Below are 16,575 nucleotides of genomic sequence, written 5' to 3' on the forward strand. Positions count from 1 at the left end.
AACAGAGGTCGAGACAAGAAGAAAACTCTAATTATTTAATCAACAAATGAGGAAAATTAGTCATCACATTCATATCTTCATCATTTCATTCTACAATGTAGAAGTACATGGAAATTTATACGTATCAATATTGTACAATCATTTTTTTAATTTAAAACCTTAAATATGGTTAAAATAAACCGAAACGTATGCTAATCACTTTTGAATTATTTGGCCTAAATTCCAAGAATTTAAGATCATTATATGATTGTTATTTAGGAGATTTTTTAGTATTTTTTATTATATATACATATTTATTTTGTTTACAAAACCCAATGTAAAGGCCTTAGTGCTGTTTTTGGTGTTGAATAAATAAATTACCCTTGCTACTTTTCCGAGTGCCTGAGGATGGTCCACGGCAGTAGCGCTTACTCCAGGGGGCTTGAGGGGGCCCGGGCCCCCTCAAAAATTCGTTATGCGTGTGAGGAAAAAATGAGTCAGGCTTGTCGATTTTTCTCGGAGTGTCGAGATATCGAGATGTGAGCTATCAGGGTTCTAATGTTGATCCTATGACTTTTCCAAAATGCTTAAAAAACTTAAAAATCACTACTTATAAACTTTCCTGTGGCAAGTTCCCCTGTTTGCCCCCGCCCCCCAGTATTTTTTTGTAAGTCGGCATCCCTGAGTCCACGGTGAAGTGAGACTTTCATGAGGGCGACATCCGCGACCCCGCCCGGTGAGGGTGCGATCAAATGCGGTCACACTGAAGCCGAGAATTCCCATCGCCCCATTTATTTTTTAACCCTGCCACTGACTATAGGGGTCGTTTGATTAGTCAATAATTCAGTTCAGCAATCTTCTGTATTATTTCTTCTGTACCTTTTCCTCAACTTATACGCAACCAAACTCTACAAATGAAGTAACAAAATGCACAGAATTTACCAGAGAACATGCGACGGCATATCTTACTTCCTAAATATTGCTATTGTTTCCTAAAATTGGTTTTTAAATAATTAAAAAAAAACAAAAGCTGTAAATATTCCTGACGTTAACGGCGCACAAACTGATACATTTGTTCATTTGCAACAATATCTCGCATTCTTTAAATAACTTTTATCAAAATGCGGCTGATTCCACATTCAAGTCTCCTGTTAATACGTTAAGTATGAGTCATCATGTGCGTTTAACAGAGGATAGTGTAATTACTTCCAATATTGTGTTTAAAGAGGTCCTCTGACCTCAATTTGTACATGAACATTCCAATTAAATTTGTACATAAGACCCTGCCTTTTTTTCAACATTTTAAAATTAGAAACGCGCCTATCCCTCTGTGGACCTGCATTGAAAAGAGCGGGCGCAGCACGCTCGTTTTTATTTAATTTCAGAGTTCGAAAGTTGCTGTGTTCCGAAATTTTTTATATTTTTTATTAATAAATGAATGATTAAATAATTCCTGGACTATAGTTCATATATAATGCAACAATTTGCTAGCCAACATTTCGGTTTATTTTAAAAGGGCTAAGTTTTTATATGAAGGTTTTAAAATATACCGAAACGTTGGCTAGCAACTTTTTGCATTATATGACATGACCTATACTCCAGGAATTATTTAATCATTAATTAAATGAGGTCAAGATAAGAGAAAAAGAAAATTTAATTGATAATTAAAAATTAATCTGTGCTTTTTTGGTCATTAATATTATTCTGTTTCATCATGAAGATTCCAGTAAAATAATTTACAATTCCCTCCTCTACCTATTGTTTGTCAGACAAATTTTCAGATTCCTATCGATTAATTCTACTCACTTGTCAATTAATCGTTATTTCCCAATTTTGTATTATTACTTTTTTAATTTAAAACTATAATTTTTTTAATGTTCCATTAACTATTCACTATTAAAGAAAAAGGTTTTAACTTAGGAATTTTCATTTCACGAACCAGTAGATGATGGAACAGTTCTACCGCATCTATCTAACTACCCAAACACGTAACAAATCGAACGGTTTCAGAGGTAGGTCCTCGCGTGAATTTTTTCCCCAATGGAATAGAGTATAGCTTTCGATTTTTAATTCATAAATTTGTATTTTAACACGACCAGGACATGGTCTCGATACTGTTACGTTACTTTGCATCGAAACCTGGGTTGTGTTATAATTAAAATACATTTTAATTTGTCTTATTTATTTCCATGATCCTTCGAATGCATTTCCTAATATAATTTCAAGCATCAGTTGACTAAACTTTGATCGTCTTCATTTTCCGTCCGTCTTGAGACTGATTTGGCATGGGACAGCGGAGACAGTGAAGCTTATAGTGGTGATAGTAGGTTTCCCGCTGAGTGCTTGGCGAGCTCTTATAATGTGACACAAAGGCCTGTTGGAATCGGAGTCTACACAATCTTACAAAGCCCCAAAGAATGCTGGCGACGCGGAAGCACTTGATTTACGATATTAGCACGCGACGGGCGCCTGTTTTGTTAGCCTTTTTATAACGGAAACCACCTCAGGGCTCTGTTTTTATCGAACTCTAAATGCTTAAGATTTTTATTGATACTTGTGTCCAAGAATTGGTAAACCTATTGTTCGTAACAAATACTTTTTTAAAAGTTCAGTTTTTTGGCACTGCCATGGAGCATTAAAGGTAAAAACAAAGAAAATTACATATTTTACTTTCTTCTTGACATTTTGCTTATATCTATATATGAACTCTTTATGTTCATATCATTTATGAACAACATATCTTCCGAAGTTTCGGGGAATTTATTCTCCGTTTTCAAGGTTTATTTTAAGCAAATAGGAGAAGTAGATTAATAAAAAGTGGTCAAGTATTTAAAATTAATTTTGCAGTGCAAAAAATCCTTTATAACGTTTTAAAATTTAAATAAAATAAAACAAATAAAGAAAATTGATGTGATATTCATGTTGGCAAATATTTCTAAACATGAAAAGTTTCTATTGAAAAATGCACACTGAAATTGTCCAATGGTTCATGCTTGCCTAATAATAAGTACCGTGCTTTTTTAGGCAAGAGTTTACCCGCAGTTCGCGTAACTTTCTTCAGGTACCTAGTCTTTTCTGGTTTTTATTTTTGGTTAATATTTCATAGTATATACGAGAAAAAAATTATTATTGACTGAGAATTGAATTAAATTATAAAAACTTAAAATTTACTCATATCATAAAATACAAAAAAAATCAATTTCAATATTTCCCAGAAGCAGCGATGGGACAGAAAGGAGGATTTAGGTATTCTTCCTCAGGGGCGCAGCTAGGAATTAAGGCTAGGGGGGTTTTTAGGAGCAACTAGACCTGGGTTGTGTGGTATACCTACCCACCAGGATAAGAGGGAGGTGCGGGGGCCCTCCCCCAGAAATGTTTTAGGATAAATGGTTCAAAATGGTGAGTTTTATGGCTTTCTGAGGGATATTTTATTTATTAATCCTTACACTTTTCTATAAGTATATTAATCAAACGAAATAAAATGGATTAAACTTAAAAGTTGCTCTGGGGGAGGGGTTTCACCCAAACCCTCCTCTCGCTGCGTCAGTGTTCTTCATTACAACTTAAAGCGGCTTAACACGATTTGGAAAAGAATTGGTGGATAAAAACAGAAATCTGTCTGTAATGATCAAAAGATCCCCAATTACTGTAATTTTAATGTAAATGGAAAACATATTCACTAAAAATCCATGCATACTGGACTCGATCCCGTGACCACCGGTTTAGAATTCGGGGACTTAAACCCGCCGTTGCCGAGTCCAGCCGTCGCCATTTGTCTGTCGATCGAACTATCAATTTAACAATTAATACTCGGGTTGAGCTCTGATTGGCGTAATATTTCACTTTTAGTTCTGGACAATATTAATTAATGATGAAACCGCTTTCTTAACCATGTTAGATCAGATATATCAAAAGAATGAAACCGATATGTGGCAAATCAAAAAAAGAAATTCAGTTACATGATTAAAAAAATTTTTACCTAAATAGTAGGAATAATCAATTCATTAGAAGCAGAAATATTTTCCATCAAAATTTTACATTAAAGCAAAACATGTATGCAATATCTATGTAAAGTGTAAATAATACAATCAATATCAAATTGTAGATAAATTTACGTTGGTGATAAAAACTGTTCATGAAAAATAAACACCTTTATTTTACAAAGAGTAATATCTCGTTAGCTCAGTAACAGAGAAATATATTTTTCTTGGTAGGAGTTCCTTAAGTTTTGCCTTGAGTAGGCTGGTATTTCGCATTTTATTTTTAAATGAATAATAATTTTACTATAAACTGTAAATCCCATTTTTTGTGGTCTGCACTTCAACCTTTCTGTTCTTACAGAGAAACAATTAAGGCCGTTTTTTCTTCTTATGTTGCAATCACGAGGATCAGAATTTGTGGAGAAGTGAATCAAGTTTTTTTCACATTTAAAATGAGTTGAAATAAATGTAAGTAGGGGAGTGGAAGGATTTTTGAGGATTTGAAAATGGGCCTGGAGGGAGATTATATTCGATGGAAATTGATAATTCCAACAGTTGCTGTGGCCGGGGCTTAAATCGTGCTTTGATTCATGTCTGCAATTCTTTAATGCTCTCTGTTTCTTGATCGAGGGAGTGGTGGTTTGCGCTAGACGAATGATACAATTCGCACTTTTTGCTTGACGCTCCCCCAAAACCAATTGGGCACGTGTCCCATCCCCTTCCCTCCCCCCCCTCTCCTCCCAGATTGAAGACCCTGCCTGTCAGAACGTCTGCTTTCCGCCCTTGTTCCTTAACCCGCTTCCGAATTGGCCCAATGGTCTAAAAATGTATGAATATCACATTTCCAGCGGCGATTTCATTCAGGTTCCATTAGTCCCATTCCTCCTCAGGGATTAGCAGACTATCCCACTATTTTTTCAGTGGCCGTGAGGTCTTTAGTTTTTTTTTGAAACGATGAAATGAAAGCTCAGTGTGTGAACTCTATCCTCTTCCGATGAAGAATGCTAACTCCGACGAAGACCTTCAGATCTTAAAGGTCACGTGCTCATATGTCACTTGAATTTTCGCAATTTTTCATAATTATGCTCTTACTCTAACTTTAATGTTAATATTTTTAATTGGCTGAGGCCATATTATTTAGGCCATTCTTCAAACCTGATGAATGAAGTGAATAAATAACTAATTAAAAATAAGTCTATTGTAAATATGCTTATACATTTATTCTATGCTAATATTTTTATGCGTATTTTTATTTTATTTGTATGTTTACCGACGGCTTTCCCAGATTTGTCTACAGATATATTTGCAGTATTACATTTTCTGTATTAGAACAAAAAGAAGATGAATACATATGAAGCTGCATAAATGACCGTAAAGATTCATCTAGGCGAGTAATCTAATAGTTTCACATAATACATGTATACAAATGTTAGTACTTTAAAGTTAAAGATAAATGAAATATGCTTGTATTTTCATGTACGTATTTTCACAAATTCTCTGTAGCCTCCTGCGTTCCATATCTCCTCGTGCGCAATCAGTTTCCTTTTGTTGTTCCACAAAAATTGAGTCTCCCATAAATACATGAATTCTAAAAAATGGAGAGAGAAGTTTCAGTTCCATTGCAGATTGTTTCGACCTTGATTTTTAATGCTTTAGTTTGCTTGAGGCTCCTAGGATCTTAGTATTTTATAACTCATTCGTTATCACCTGTCCTGGCGATTAAGAATTAAGTCTCTGTGGCACTCAGCCATTGCGTTTTTGACCTCTAAATTCTGTTAACTTCTCTAAATTTCAATTGCAATAAACCTGCGTGACATATATTTGTCAATATACCATTGAGTCAATTAGTAAAATGTTATTGGAATAATGAGGACGCGTTTTCGCACTTTGAATTTAGTGGGGTTTATCTAATTTTACGGGAATATGATCCCGATGTCGTTTGAGGAATGCGATTGGTGGGAATGCTTCGTTCGTCGCGCATGCGCAGTCCATCTTTCAGTCACATTCGGGGAGAGGGACGAGTGGTTCTTTCAAGTTAGCAGTTTGCGTGCTTTAACCCGTTGTTGCGGTGGTGGTTGCGTGTGTTCTCTGTGATTGTGTGCCCTAATCGGAATATTTAATACTTCCTCGTGAAATTCACATAAACATTCAACTATGGATGCTCCAGAGGAAAATTTAACCGCAGTTCTCCATGCAGTGAACGATCTTAGGCTTGTGAGTTTATGAAATTGTAATTGAATTTCTGCCTTTCTTTTCTGCATTTTCTTTACAAATATGTTTTCATTACTTAGGAAAACCGACCTATTCCTGTTCCAAAAGATGATGGTAAGATTTCTTTACGTTTTCCTTTCTGATTTAGTTTTATATTCGACTTCTCTAAATTTGATCTTGTGTACTTCACAGAGGTGCTCCTAGAAATGCATTGTGTCGGAATATGTGGCTCTGATGTTCATTATTATGTGAAGGGGGCAATCGGAGACTTCGTCTTGAAAGAACCAATGGTTATGGGACATGAGGCTAGCGGTGTTGTTGTGGAAATAGGAAAAAATGTCAAGAACTTGAAACCAGGTGAGAGTTTAATCCGATTGTTTTTGTTGGTAGCCGCAAGGCTCGATGTCATTCCCTTAAATGCTGCATAAGTCATTTGACTTCCTGTAACGTGAACAGAGTAATTTTTACAATTCATCTTCTTCAGACTTCTTTTGGTTGGCTATAACTGGTAGCTACCAATAAATAAAAAGGGAATTAAGTGGAGAGGTCTGTATGGTGTTCTTGGGCCAAGGGATGCAATTTAGTTTCATTTCTTAACGGAAGGCAAAGAAAAACTATCCAATGCTCTGCATTCTAGGGAATGGCTCATAATTTTTAGAAATCATCTACCCTTGAATGATATCCTTTCTCATTGGATCTCACAGTAAAAAAAATTGCCGTTTTTATTAAACTTCATATAGTTTTAAATCAATTCGACATATTCCTGGAAGCTCTCGAATTTGCTCTGCCCATTCTCAAAATTTGGTCTTGTTAGGAACATGGTGCTTTCTATGAATCCTTGAAGTTCTCCATCTCCGTGGCATATACTTTGCATACATGTGTCCATGCATGAAGCAAAAAGGCAATAGATATGCCATAAATCACATTCTCTCCCTTGCACCTAGTGACCCCTTACTTATGTGTGCATAAGAAAATGTGTACATTCTTTATGTGCACTGAAAGACTTTGTCTCATCATTGTGCCACCTATTGAGGTTCAACCCTCTACAAAGGATATAAGTACAGTCAGCAGCATAGCTATGAGGGGATAGATCGCCCCCACAAAGCCTCAGAGAGATGAAAGAGTTATTTAAAACTATTGTCTAGCTTTGAAATTTGATTACTGCATCTGCTTAAAGTTAAATATTTAGTGCCAAAATGATGTAAAATATATTTCCAGGCATGTCGTTTTTCATAAATTTTCCCGGACCCATGTTTCCTGGGGGAGAGGAGTTGCCAACCCAGGCCATCCCATATTCCTAGCCCCCCAAAGCATATTCCTAGTTATGCCCCTGAATATGGTGAATACAGTAACGATGAGTATCCGGAAATTGTTATTTCAATGTTACTCTCAAAATAGTCTGACTGATAAAGCATATTTCTATGATAAGTTTCCATTGCCATAGTCTTATCCATCCATATTTCTACAGTTGCCTTCTTTTCCATAAAATAAATTTCCTTATATTTATTGATGTAGTGATAGGAAGATATTAGATTCATTTGGGAAGATTAACCTGGCAGATTCTCTACCCACAGTACATTCTCCACCATTCATAAAACCCCTTGACTGCCTTCTTCTTGTATCTGAAGCCGATCCCTGCTCCAGATTCTATGGCAGTGACTACTTAAGTGGATATCAAATTTTTCCTCTGCTATCTCAGCCAAAAATATTTGAATCAGATACGTACATTAAAGCTGCTCCATTAGCATCTATTCCTACATGTCGAGCTGCTTTAAAAGTTACTTTCAGTGTTCTCCTTCTATATTCATATTTCTTAAACGAAGTTCAATCCATCACATTACAGAAATTTTTTGACCGTTCCATTGCATACAATTATTTCATAAAGAATTCCATGCTTATTATAGCATTTAATTTTGAACAAAGAATTCTTTTTAATTTCATCCTAAAATTCCAGTACCTCATCAATTTTCATTTCAGTGATATTGTCGGAATAGGTACTTATAGAACTGATTACTCCGTGGAAAAGATTATACCACAGAAGAACGTTCAACGTAATCAGCATATGTTTTCATCCATCACATTAATAATAATTAATAAAATAAGTGCCGCTCATACCTACGAGTCAGATCAATGGCAGGTGAAGAGTTCATTTTTATTACCAACCTGTATTATCATTAGTTATAATCTAATGATAATTCACCATCTTTTGTGGGTAGCATCAATACAGTCAAGCCGTGTTCAATTCGTTTCTTTTGAGCAATTTGAGTGAAAAGGAAGAATCAATTCATTCGGTTCATTCCAGGCAATCTGAGGGAATTTTTATGAGAAATTCAGATGTGGCTGACAGGGTTAAGATAAATCCCAAGGATAATTGTTAAACTTGTGCGTCATTAACGCAAAACTAAGTACCTGCACTACTTCCTAAGATCTTACTCACCTTTTATTGGGCATTTGCATTCTCATTGTTATCCACATGTTGGTGCACGTGATGAATTCAGCTTTATTAAGGAATAACACATTGCTGTAAAACATGCAATTTTCTTTTATTTTTCATTTCTTCCAGTACATTTTTTAGACATAATATATGGAAACAATTAATTAAATACTTTTCAATGGTTTAATAATCTTGTCTCTCAAAATTTTTCTCAAAAATAATAATTATTTTTTACCATAACTATTAAGAATTGAAGTGTTGATTTTTGAAAGCTTTGGTGAAAATTTTAGAGCTTGTTTTAGCTTTGGTCGTAATATGTCCATGCTTTAAAAGTAAAAGTTTAAAATTTTGGTACTACTGGTAAGGCTTGTTTTAAATTCTGTTTCTCATAATTACTCTTTATGTGTATAGGGGACCGAGTAGCAATTGAGCCTGGCGTGCCTTGCCGAAAATGCAGCTACTGCAAGGAAGGGTGCTACAATTTGTGTAGAGACATCGTATTTTGTGCCACACCTCCCTACCATGGAAACCTCGCTCGTTACTACACTCATGCTGCCGACTTTTGCTATAAGTAAGATTTTCCTTTTGTGGACTGGACTGTATCCGTGCTGGGTATACATTCAAGTATGTAGTTAATAGACGACCGCATATTCTGTTTAACACGTTGTGTACCGGGGTATTTAAATTCCTAGGAACGCCGATTCTGGGTGTAGGTGTTGAGATTGGAAATATGTGCCTATTAGGGCGTAATTCCTTTGGTTTAAACATGGTCAAAAAGCTAATGTTTAGAATATAACTTTACCCAATCAAACGTTATGATGCATCAGTTCATTATGAATAGCGAACAACAACTGAAAACGTACTAACGAATACGTATTGTACGTTTTAAAATTGTTTAGGTTGACGCGCCGAAATGACGAGAATCTTCGTCATCCGTCCGGAACGTTCGGGAAAAAAATGACGAGAATTCTCGCCATCCGTACACAACGTGTTAAGCAAAGTTATGGTTTTTCCAGCTATAGAATATTTTAAAAGGTTATCTCTTTCACTTCTCATAAGCCATTTTATTTCTCAACGGCGACATATTTTCACAAGTGTGTGAATGCTCTTGGTGTGACTGCATGCTGAAATTTGTTGTTAAACGTGTTTTTATGATTCAGTTCTTTGCACTGTGGAAGTTCACCATCTCCAACAATTTTTTTATTTTAAAATAAAATACTTGTGTTGAAGTTGGATGGATATTGGTCTTGTATATTGGGAATTGCTGCAGAAGAGTTTTGCACTTAAAACATATTGGTTTATTTTATTTCTCGTCTGTTTCTAGTTTCAAACAGTATTAAAATGTTTGGTAAATTCTCTGTTGCTTTCCTGCTAATATTCATCCAATAGTCACCATGGTTTATAAGGCTTTCTGCAAAAATGTGCATTGGTCTTTTTTAATGCCAGATTAATTTTTTTTGTCATGATTGGTTTGATACTTTCTTTTAGGGTCTATTTTCACTGTGTCATATTCCATAAAACTCATTATGTAAATTTTGAAATGAATCGGAATGCTTCTGAATGGCTGCTGGGACTTCACGTAATGCTTTCTTGATGCATGGCTTAAAATTTGCCAAAATATTATCTTGTAATCTCTTGTTAAACTCATGCGATGTGGGTGCTCTGTACTTTTACCACCATTGCTTTTACTTGGAAAAGCATCATTTCTGTTCAATATTTGGTTAACCTATTACTCTCTGCAATTTCAGTACTAACATTTGCTTTTAACATTATGATCCATGATTGACCATGTGAAAATTAAATAAATTTAATAATATCACATTCCTGGAATTTAATTCTTAAATAACTTTGCTCTGAATACATATTACAAGCAATATATGACTTTTATAAATTGCCTTCATAAGGAAAAGGCATGTCAATATCTTTTAAATGTGTCTACTCCTGCAAGCAGACTTGGGCTGATTATAGTTAAGAGTTAAAAGTTAAATTAAAGTATAAATCTAAATGAACTTAAAATAGGAATTTAAATTGCTATTACTAAACGTTATTTACCTCTTGAATATTTCATAAGAACAAATGTAAATGCTGTTACTCATATTTGTTTGCTTTTGAGGTCCGTACAATAGATGCTTAATATTAGGTGGCTCGTAATAACAAGGAAGTTTAGCTTTCCATATTAAGATCGTCTTCTAGGTTTTGATTGGTTCACTTTACTGTGTGCAGTTGAAGCTAGATTTTATGATTGAGGGCCTCTAAATAGTTGAATATTATAAACTTTCTTTGTCGGCTACATTCAGTAAACATTTCAATCTTAACCCTTTTAGCGCTATCCGTCTTCCCGGGGTACAGTCGAAAAATGCGGAGGGTATTTTAATAAAATGTAGCAACTAGGAAAAATAAACATTATATAGTTACTTTTTTAGATATCTTCAAGCATTTATTTTTAATTAATCAAATTAAATTGGACTATAATCACAACATTTTTATACGTTTACTGATACATAAGTTTTTTTATTTCAATGTCCTCAAATTTAACAACAATAACGTAAAAGCCGATATATCGGTGCGCCGCACTTTTCAGCCGAGCGGTAAAAGCTGATATGTCGGCGCGCCGCACTAAAAGGGTTAATATATTCATAAAAATATGAATTTTCTGTTTTTGTAAAAAATAATGTGAAAATGTAAATTTAAGAGGGGATATATTTCAAGCTGGTTTCCTTCATTTTATAAGCCATTACTTATTTGATTGGCCAAGTTCAGTATGCCTTGAATTAGCTCTTTGTTTCTATCAAAATCTAATTGAAAAATAGTTATGACCTGCACAAACCTCAGCTTAGGCAGTTCACAGCTGACCTATAAATGCCGAAGTAAATTGAAAGAATAACACACTTTATTCCAACTCCTCATATGTATATCCCTAAAAACTATGGCTGCATTATTGTGAGTTTGTGATTCTCAAACTTTACTCTTAATTTATACCATAAAAGTAAATTTAAACCATAAATTAAATGTTATATGAAAGGCATTTTAAGAGGATTTGCTTTCAGTTGAAAATATATTATGCACTGCTCACTAATCTATTGGAGTATGAGCTTCTGTAGTTCTTCAGAGATATTCTTGGTGATTGATGTCACAATTTTCATTTTGAGATGATAAGCTTCGGGAAGCACTTCCAATCTGCCTATCTAGTAGCCCTAGTAGTGCTAGATGAGCGGATTTGATTCGGTGGGCGATTGTCGAGCATTGATACAGTGGACGTATTGATTACTCCCAGACATACCACAAGTTGGTGCAAGTTTGGACTCTTTTTTTATTTGTGTGTGCTTTGAATGCAATAGGGTAGTTTCAATCAAAGAAAACAAAAGGCATTGATTGTGATTCGTTTCCCACCATTAGTGTATTCATAATATACAAATTATTTGGTTTTAGAAATCCCAGTTTAGACGAATGGCAACGGTCAATTTTATCCTCATTTGAAAAAGGCCAGATTGGCGCCCAGGCGATGCCACTCCACGTGACGTCACTTGGACCTAGTTTCTATGCGAGTAGATCGGAGTTTTACATCGTCTGAGATTACCAATGCATGCATGAGGCACAGAGCTCAGGGAAACATGTCTTAATAATCACCTATTAAAACTGCCTAAGGTCGGAAATTTTCCTTCATTTGATAAGGTAATAATAATCCTTATTTAAGCCAACCAGCTATTTACCAGCTAGCAGGGTACTCTGCTACCTGCTAGCATCCTGCGTCGTATCAGCGCTCAGAGCCTCGCCCCAAGGTCACCGCACATGGTGACAGCGGGAACCAAAATGACGTCACACGGAGTTTTCCCAGCATTCATACTTAGCTGTCTCGTTTTTGCGCGCTTGAAAATTTTCACTTTTCATTTAATAGCGAAAAATAGATATTGTCATTTAAAAATCTAAAAGCGTGAAATACGCACTCCAGGAGTAATAATATTTTGATTTGGGCAATAAAAAAATAATAGGAAACCACCCTATTTACTCATTCACAGATAGTCATTATGAGCAGAAATGAAATTAAAGCTCCTTAAACTTTTACAAAAATTAAGTACTTATAGAAATGAGGAGGCATTGCCAGTGATTTGGAAAATATTCAATGACACCATATGAAAAAGCCTTACAGATAGGACATGGCTAATTTGTTGGGTTTATATGTTTATGCTCAAAATCTTTTTATTCAAACAGGTTAATTTGTTACAAATGACATTATGTACGTTTTATTTTCATGATATCAAACTGCCTTTCTTTTTCATTTTACAACCTAGAGAGCATTTTCAATTCGTTCCTCGTCGTTCCCTTGTGAGCATTGTCCTCCACTGTCCCATGATATCTCACTAATTTGTCCATGCAGTTAGAAATTGAGTGATGCATCCTAATCAGTATGCATAGTATGTATGTATATGAAATATTTTCACTAAAATTTTCACACATAGTGAGTAGAGGAGTATAATAGCCTAGAGGGATAGCCTGGAGTGCTTCACTATTGACCGAAGGGTACCAGGTTCAAATCCCAGATGAAGCCTTTGGACACCCACCAAACAATATTCTTGAAGGGTGACATAGCCCAATGGAAGAAACTGGCCCTATCCTGAATGTAAGAAATTCACATGTATCTGGGGGCAAGCACTACCCTCACCCATCCAAACCAACCTTTGGGTTGCATCACTGAGTGAGTGAGGGAATGACCGAATTTGACAGAATTTGCTATTATTTGATTCAGTAATACTCACCAAATTGATGAGATGTTACGTTATGTTTGTACAAATTTTCACTTGAAAATTTTGTGCCATAAACTGAATGGATCAACAGTAACCAGAAGGGACACACCTACTGCTATTATCTGTAATATGATAAATCTTTCTTTGCCTGGAAGTCATGATTATATTGTATTGCAAAGCGAAAGTTGGAAGCAAATCAAATGTAAGCATTAGCTCATGCGATTGGCCCATTTCACCCCGAATGTCCAAACTGACTCCAACTTGTGGTAATATGTATATTTAGGTGGTAAGTTAATCCACAGGTATGAAAGAATATTCAACCCAAAACACGTGCACCGTTTCGTATTGAACTAGTGAAATATCTAGTAACTTGCACCGGTTAACCACCTTTAAGATTATCATTTTTCATAACAAGTAATTTGTCCATACTATCATTAATCCATCGCTGTTTTTGTAACTTAATTAATCGAAGCACTTTGATGTGCTCTAATCAAGGGAAACTAGGTTGAGAATAATGATCTTTTTCAATAGGTGTGCCTTTCAGGATAATCATTGCTCCAGCAGCCTTTGAATACTTATTTGAATTCCATGTTCTGTGATCATTTAGTTTTTTGTATTCTCTTTGATTTATCTGATAGTATCTTGCAATGACTGTCTAGTGTCACATCTTTTTTTGAGGCTGGCACACGTTATTCCATCTGTCTTTGTCCATTATTCAAATGGTAGTGTATTCTTGATTTCACCTACATATGTGAATCTGAAATGTTCATTGCGGAGAAATGTGAATGGAGATATGAGCAGTGAAATGAGTGTGTGCTAACTACCGAATAATTTGTGTGACGATAAGGCTTAAAATTTTGCTGAATAGTGATAAGAAAATTTGTAGTTTAAATGTGCCAGCCCTTAATGTAAGACAACAATTTAACACTCATGTAATGGGGTAATCAAATATTTATCAAATGTTTATTTGAGGTAACATTTAGGTTGTTTTGTATGATAAATTCTTTGTGTGTATCTTTGTATACCATCCCGTCTGCTACTTATGAACTGAAAACCTTTGCCTGATAAATTTTCTCTAGATTTTTTCTTCTGTTTAATTTAGGCATCATTCTCCCTTATCAGCAGTATCTTTGATATCCATTTTAGTCTCATGTGTCTTACATAGTTCATTTTCTTTGGCAGTATGATACTTGTGAATAAGTCAATTTTCTCAAAGAATAGTTCAAAGGTTTCTTACTTACGAGGGAAGTCTCTCATGTGTCACCACCAGATCTCAATCAAATTTTGCAAGGTGATAGGATATGGATACCCATGAGGTCTGGTTTTTGTTTCAGGCGCCAACGCTCAATACTTTTCGAGATATTGGGGATGAAAAATAACAAGGAAATGCCTACATTTATGCAACCCACAGCACGACAATAACCCCTTTACTCTGTTGCTAGGATGAATAGCACTGACGGTGTATTGTTTTGCTGTGGGTTACATAAGTTTAGGTATTTTCCCATAACTTTCCGTTGAATATGTCTCAAATTATTTAGCGTTGGCAGCTGATATTAAAACCACACCTCCTGTACATCCATTTATATTTTTATTTATTGAATTATTCAAAAATAGCCAAAGTGGCCTTTACATTGAATAGATAACATAAAATCTGCAGCTTTAACAAATATAAACTATAAAAAAACGATAAAAAGGATATTAAAGAAAAAAAAGATTCAGAAGATGGCTTTTCGAAGCTGCCACTTGAATGATGTGATGGGCATTGAAAGATCCAGGGAAGGGTGAGTAGTCGAAATGGTATTGAAGGAGGTAGGGAGTCTGTAAAAAAGTGATCTCTGAGAGAGAGAAAGACAGAATTTAGGTTGGTGTAGTAGGTGATTATTACGGAAGGCGCGGGTGGGAATGTGGAGTGAAAATAAAGGCAGTATTTCTGAGGATCGGAACTTGCCATTTAAGGCATTTTAAAATAAGGAAATATCATGGAAATTCCTACGGGAGGATAGTGGGACCAATGATAGGGCAGACATTACTTCAGAGCGAGAAGAATTTCGTAGGTGAGGAACACGGTGTCGGACTACTGAAATAAAGCTATCACCTAGCAAAATTTGAATGGAATCTGGTGGTAACACTTAAGGTATTTCCCTTATGAGTTCCAGGGTTGGCCTGTACATTTCAACGGTGCAAAATGCCTTCATCCAAAGGATGAATTAATGCTGGGGATCAGATTGGTGTGTTGGCTGGAGTGTTAGCTTCCTATGCCATGTGCCTGGGTTTGAATCCCACCAGTGGTAGAGATTTTTCAGAGACTGCCCAATCCCTACTTGAGTGCTTTGTGGAGGGCACTTCAAGGGCAACACTCCGTCCGTCGAATGGGACGTTTAAGCCGTGGTCCCCTTGGCGCCATTCCTTAACAGCAGGCAAATGCCAATGCCAGGTTTCTCTTCACTATTCTGTCACTACCCTTCCCTATTGCACAAATGAGCTAAGTTGTCAGTCGTATCTTCCGAATACCATGAATTCAGTCAAACTGAAGACGATGGCCGTCTAAGCCTCTAAAACATTAGTGCCAACAAATCCCTGGGCCCGGTGAGAAACCCAAGAACTCTTCTTAGAGTGAAATCCTTACCATGTCCTCATTTTATAATCACCCTGAACTTGCTCTGTCTTAGCTATCTCTCTTCATCAAGGTTTATGAATTAGTGGTGCTTCTGAAATTTTTTGTACTCTTTTTACAAACCTAATTTGTACTCTTGATTTTAGAGTTGAGTTAGATAAGAAAGTCCACCATTTCTTTATTATCGGTTGTATATTATTGACAATGTCAAAAAATAGAGATATTCATCAACTTAAGTATGTATCTGTAAATAGTTTCCTATGTAGGGTTTTTATGTAATTTTTACTCCTGCAAGGGCTGTGGTAAGATCTTTTCGTAGTTTTCAATTATGTATGTACCTATTATATTTTTTGTCTCTTTTGATGGCAAGCCCGTATGTAGAGTTTTAAAACATATGAAATGATTTTTATAATTTCATCTTTGCAGCTTTGAACGAACCCTGTGTAGCAAATGGTTGTTATTCAACCAGGCAGTCTGCAATTTCCCTGTTCACAATTTTTTTTTTCATCTAAGCTTGCATCCATGCAATGAAGTTCATGGGTTTATACTGTACTGACCCTCATCCATGTGCTGAAGCCATCTTGTATGGACTTCATATTGGTATGGACTTCATAT

General features: G+C 35.6%; 1 protein-coding gene across 1 annotated transcript in view; it reads left to right on the top strand.

The window, feature by feature from the left end:
• The first annotated feature begins 5,983 nt into the window (after nt 1–5,983).
• LOC124166597 (sorbitol dehydrogenase-like) overlaps nt 5,984–16,575 on the top strand; it is a 30,687-nt gene continuing 20,095 nt past the window's right edge. The window contains exons 1-4 of the mRNA XM_046544187.1: nt 5,984–6,173; nt 6,251–6,284; nt 6,363–6,527; nt 9,016–9,175. Of these exons, the coding sequence (XP_046400143.1) occupies nt 6,114–6,173; nt 6,251–6,284; nt 6,363–6,527; nt 9,016–9,175 (419 nt within the window). The 5' untranslated portion in view covers nt 5,984–6,113. The remainder of the gene's footprint in view (nt 6,174–6,250; nt 6,285–6,362; nt 6,528–9,015; nt 9,176–16,575) is intronic.

Source organism: Ischnura elegans, chromosome 10 (genome assembly GCF_921293095.1).
Source record: "Ischnura elegans chromosome 10, ioIscEleg1.1, whole genome shotgun sequence".
NCBI lineage: Eukaryota > Metazoa > Arthropoda > Insecta > Odonata > Coenagrionidae > Ischnura > Ischnura elegans.